At 32.5% G+C, this 6,000-nt stretch overlaps 1 protein-coding gene and 1 long non-coding RNA gene across 6 annotated transcripts in view; one reads left to right on the top strand and one right to left on the bottom strand.

Annotated features, from left to right (window-relative positions):
• LOC147843774 (uncharacterized) overlaps positions 1-6,000 on the top strand; it is a 321,977-nt gene that overhangs the window by 4,138 nt on the left and 311,839 nt on the right. The gene's annotated exons all lie outside the window — the stretch shown is intronic.
• LOC100333801 (phosphatidylinositol-3,5-bisphosphate 3-phosphatase MTMR3) overlaps positions 3,393-6,000 on the bottom strand; it is a 52,564-nt gene continuing 49,956 nt past the window's right edge. For all 5 annotated transcript variants that reach the window (XR_015490719.1, XM_087253155.1, XM_087253153.1 and 2 more), the window contains one exon: positions 3,393-4,386. Coding sequence is in view for 4 of the 5 variants with exons in the window: in XM_087253155.1 (XP_087109281.1) it covers positions 4,206-4,386 (181 nt within the window). In the remaining variant the exon portion in view is untranslated. The remainder of the gene's footprint in view (positions 4,387-6,000) is intronic.

Below are 6,000 nucleotides of genomic sequence, written 5' to 3' on the forward strand. Positions count from 1 at the left end.
TCACAAAACACTCTTCAGGAATTATAATATATTCTAAACTAAAGTGACAATTCACCCAAAAATTACAATTCTGTCAACATTTCGAAATCGGTAACCATTGACTTTCATAGTAGGAAAAACAAATGGATGTAAAATGCTGCTTTTCTTCCCCAACATTCTTCAAAACATCTTATTTTGTGTTTAAATGAGGAAAGAAATTAGGCAATGATGGCAGAATTGTAATTGTTGGGTGTACTGTCCCTTTAAGAACCAACATTTGAATCAATTTAAAACATTTCTTTTGTCATTTCTGATCATCTCTCCCCAAAATTTCTGAATATATTTGCAATTAAACTTTAAAAAATATATGAATATATATTAGTTTTTAACATTTACAATAAAATAAAAAGGGTCTTAAAGGGTCGGTTCACCAAAAATTAAAACTTTCATCTTCATTTGCTTGTTCATCTGTTGATGTATAGAATGATGGAATAAAAACAGATAGTTATTTCTGTAGTATTTGTTTTTTTTTCTACTTTTGAAGTCAATGGAAACATTCTCCAAAATATCAAAATGTTGAAAGAAAGAAACTCAATGGCCGATGATGACAGAGTTGTAACTTTTGGGTGTACTGTCTCTTTAAGAACCAACATCTGAATCCATTTATAAAAAAATTTCTGTTATTTCTGGTCATTTTGCCCAAAATGTCTTAATTTATTTGTGATTAACCTTTTAAAGTTAGAAAGTAAAAAATATATAGGAATATATGTTCATTTTAAAACATTTACAATAAAATAAACTACAACATGTCTTAAAGGGACGGTTCACCAAAAACTGAAACCTCCATCTTCATTTGCTTGTTCTTCTGTTGAACATTAATGAAGATGTATATTAAAGAATGATGGAATAAATACAGCCATTGACTGCCATAGTATTTAGTTTTTAGTTCCCTACTATGGAAGTCAATGGCAACATTCTTCAAAATATCTTCTTTTGTGTTCAACAGAAAAAAAATCCTAACGCTTTCAGAAGAGTGAACGTTAAATAAATGCTTGTTTTTGGGTGAATTGCCCCTTTAAATAATCAAAGATGTTTAATACACTTATAGGGTGATTTTAAATATCAAGCATAACAGCTGACACTAAAAATAATTCATAATAATAATACAAAAAAATAAAGCTATGCAATCAGAAGAATAAGATATTCAAGCGTTGTGTTTAAGGAATGTTTTTATGCATTTGTTGGCATGTCTATGGGGATTGTGCTTAAAATCATATTAGACAAGGAACCATTATGCAACTATGCTTATTTTCTTAAAGAGACAGTGCAGTGAAAAATAAAATCACATCATTTTCTCACACTCTAAACTTTTATAAATGTCTGTCTTCTGCTACATATTTTGAAGAATGTTGGAAAAGACAAACACTGACTTCCATAGTAGGAAAAACAAAACACTATGGAGGCACTGGCTGTGTTTTCCAGCATTCGTCAGTAAATCTATTCAGTAAATCTGTGTTCAAAAGAAGCAAGAGGTTTAATCAACTGAATGATGACAGAATTAAAAAACTTTGGTGCACTGTCTCTTTAAGAACATGTTTAATCATTTAAATCTGCTCATAGGGATTCATTAAAGGGTTCATGTTATATATATATATATATATATATATATATATATATATATATATATATATATATATATACACACACACAGTTTAAATACTCCTAAGTAACCTTTTAAAAGTTACAAAAATTAACAAAATCATAAATATATATTTGTATATCTTTTTAAAAATGTAATAGAATTACCTACAACTTGTCTTAAAGGGACAGTACACCTAAAAATGGAAATTCAGTCATTTACTCACCTGTTTGAGTTTCTTTTTTTGTTGAGCACAGAGGAACATATTCTGAAGAGTTTTAGAAAAAAAAAATTGATTTGCATAGTATTTAGTTTTTGTTCCTACTAGGGAAATCAGTGGCTGCTTTTTCCAAAATACTGCAGTATATCTTCCTTAACATACTATTTTAGCCCAGTAAATGAGGACATTTTATTTTTGGATCTCTTTAAATCACCAAAACAGTACGTTTAATAAATTTAAAGGATTATGATTTAGAACCACTCGAGTGCAGGTAAATTACAATTTATTAATCTATTTTTTGTCCCTTTAAGAAACTAAGCAAAGGTGCATTATGGTGCAGCATATATTCTTTTGTGTTCAACAGAAGAAAGAGACTTGAACAGGTTTGGATCAAGAGTAAATGAGGACAGAATTTACATTTTTTGTGTGTACTGTCTCTTTAAGAATGAAATTAGTCATTTGAATCCTATTAAAGCTATTTTTATATGGTTCCTACATTTATTATAAAAAAATATTGTGGAAGTCAATGTTTTTCCCCCAACATTCTTCAGAATATCTTCCTCTGTGTTCAACAGAAGAAAGAAACTCACTTAGGTTTGAAACAGGTGAGTAAATGAGTACCGAAGTTACATTTTTGGGTGTACTGTCCCTTTAAGAACAAAGTTAATAATTTGAATCCTTTTAAAACATTTTTATAGGGGTCTTGTTTTATTTTGTGTTCCACAGAAGAAAGAAACGCAAACAGGTTTGCAACAAGTGAGTAAATGATGACCGAAGTTAAATTTTTGTGTGTACTGTCTCTTTAAGAATGTGATCAGTCATTTGAATTCCTTTAAAGCTATTTTTATATGGTTCTTACATTTAATATAAACAAAATACTATGGAAGTCAATGTTTTATTTTCCATCATTCTTCGAAATATCTTCCTCTGTGTTCTACAGAAGAAAGAAACTCACTCAGGTTTGAAACAAGCGAGTAAATGAGGACCGAATTTACATTTTTGGAGTGTACTGTGTATTTAAGAACGAAACTAGTCATTTGAATCCATTCAAAACTAATGTTTATATAGTTCTAATATTTAATATAAACAAAATACTATGGAAGTCAATGTTGTTTTTTTCCAACATTCTTCGAAATATCTTTTACTGTGTTCAACAGAAAAAAGAAACTCGGGTTTGAATAGGTGAGTAAAGGATGACTGAATATTAGCTTTTAGGTGTACTGTCTCTTTAAGAACCAAGTTAATAATTTGAATCCTTTTAAAACATTTTTATAGGGGTCTTGTTTCATTTTGTGTTCCACAGAAGAAAGAAACTCAAACAGGTTTGCAACTAGTGAGTAAATGATGACCGAAGTTTCTTTTTTGGGTGTACTGTCTCTTTAAGAACGAAATTAGTCATTCGAATCCCTTTAAAACGATTGTTTATATAGTTGTAATATTTAATATAAACAAAATACTTTGGAAGTTAATGTTTTTTTCTAACATTCTTCAAAATATCTTCCTTTGTGTTCAAAAGAGGAAACATAAACAGGTTTGGAACAAGTGAGTAAATGATTTTCTTTTTTGGGTGTACTGTCTCTTTAAGAACGAAATTAGTCATTTGAATTCATTTGAAAGTATTCTGTATTTGGTTCTAATATTTAATATAAACAAAATACTATGGTAGCCAATGTTTTTTTCACCAACATTCTTCAGAATATCTTAATCTGTGCTCAACAGAAGAAACTTAAATAGGTTTAAACAAATGAGTAAATGAGGACCAAATTTTAGTTTTTGGGTGTACTGTCTCTTTAAGAACAAAGTTAATAACGTGAATCCTTTTAAAACTATTTTTATAGGGGTCTTGTTTTATTTTGTGTTCCACAGAAGAAAGAAACGAAAACAGGTTTAAAACAAGTAAGTAAATGATGACCGAATTGAAATGTTTAGGTGTACTGTCTCTTTAAGAACGTGATCAGTCATTTGAATTACTTCACAACTATTGTTTATATGGCTCTAATATTTAACATAAACAAAATACCATGGAAGTCAATGTTTTTTTTCCAGCATTCTTCAAAATATCTTCCTTTGTGTTCAAAAGAAGAAAGAAACTCACTCAGGTTTGAGACAAGCAAGTAAATGAGGACCAAATTTTTATTTTGGGGTGTACTGTCTCTTTAAGATTGAAGTTAATAATTAGAATCCCTTTAAAACTACTCTAAGGGTTTTGTTTTTCATCTTGTTTAAAACACACAGGTTTGAACGAGAGTAAATGATCACATAGTCCTTCTGTGTGTGTGTGTGTCCCTTTAAGAGAGAGTTGGTGAACCTGCTCCTGATGCTGTAGATCTGCTGTTGTGTGTAAGAGAGTGTGTGTTGAGTTCTTCTTCAGTTGGAGCTGGCGGTGATGGGTTTCTCCAGCTCCAGGTCTGCAGGAGGAAGCGCTGGAGGAACAGGTGAAGGCCGCAGGTGAGACAAACACACCTGACACATGTGTTTGTGCTCCCGGAGCTGCTGGCTCGCCACCTTCTGGTCACAGCAGCTGGTGCAGAAAACATTCCCACAATTCCTGCAGAACGCAGAGAGAGGCGTGAGTGTTGGTTTGTTTTAAAAACAATCAGTCACACTTTACAATAAGGTTGAAGTAGTTAACGTATTTACTAACATGAGGTAATTATAAACAATACTTGTGCAGCATTTATTAATTATAGTTCAGCATTTACTGTTGCATTATTATCATGCAAATTCATGCTGGTTAACATCAGTTGATCAAGGTGAGTTAGCATCAACTAACTGTATTTTCGTTAACTAACATGAGCAAATGCTGTAATAAATGTGTTGTTTATTGTTTGTTCGTGTTAGTAAATGCATATTAAGTAACATTAACTAATATAACCTTATTGTAAATTGTTACCAAATAATCGCATCCAAAATTAAAGTTTGTTTTAAAGGGCACATAGTTTACTTCTTTTTTAAGATTTAATATTACGGCTCTTCTGAGTGTGCCAGTTTAGGTTCAGTTCAGATTTGTTTATTATAATGTGTTTAAAAGTGTGATGTTAGGGGTGTGTACACAGCTCGCTGTGTTAGGGGTGTGTTGACAAGGGGGCGGAGCCAAGAGCTCCCCCGCTCTGTGGTTGGCAACAGACAGGCAGACAGAGAGAAGCTACATGAGTGAGAGGATCAGCATTCAGCCGTACATGTACGACTCGGACACAGACCAAGCAGAGAGTACACAATCATTTGTGTCTTTGTATAGTTTTACAGCAAAAAAAAAAAAAAAGCTTGTACACCAAGACTAATAACCACGCACACTGGATTAACTTTGAGGCACCAGATGCGCCGCTCAGAGCCGCGACACGGCACAGCAGACACGCACATTCGCATGTTATTTAAAATGAAACTATTCAGATGTCTCTCTGTGGCGTGGCAGAAATATGAAGTGTCATAAGTCGTGGCTGGGCACCGCTGACAGCCGCCGGCTGGAAGCGCCGTTGTTTGTACCCTGACAGGAAGCTGTCAGCTGTCAGACGCAATGAAAAGTACACATGTTTGCAAACCCACCTACAAACAAACTAACTTACAAACTATAATTCTGATTAGAGCGACAATGTGGAGAATACTGATCTTGTGTTGAGCCCAATGAGCCTTACATGTAAAAATAGAGCAAGGGTGTTCCTTTAGTGACATCATCACTACGTCAAGTTGCAAGTTGGTCCACTGTTTTTATGTTGTTAAACTGAAAAGAAGGACGGTGTGTGTGTTTATATCAGCCCAATATCACGGTCTATACACTATACCTACACACATGTCGGTCCAAACAGCTTGAAAAGTAGATTTTTCACCATAGGTGCCCTTTAACATAATACATGTGTACACCTGAAAAAAGGATTCATTGGGTTTTCTAACTTTAAGGTAAGTGGTTACAAACAATTTATATGGGCTGAATTTAAACAAACTAATTACAAATTGCATATATATATATATATATATATATATATATATATATATATATATATATATATATATATATATATATATATATATATATATATATATATACAGTGCTCAGCATAATTGAGCACAGCCCATTTTGAAAATGCACATCCAGATGGATAGGGCAACCATTACTGCATCCAAAATGGTGAAAAGCCTTGGAGTAATGATTGATGACCAACTAAGC

The sequence above is a fragment of the Danio rerio genome, chromosome 5, assembly GCF_052040795.2.
Source record: "Danio rerio strain M-AB ecotype USA chromosome 5, GRCz13ab, whole genome shotgun sequence".
Classification (NCBI taxonomy): Eukaryota; Metazoa; Chordata; class Actinopteri; order Cypriniformes; family Danionidae; genus Danio; species Danio rerio.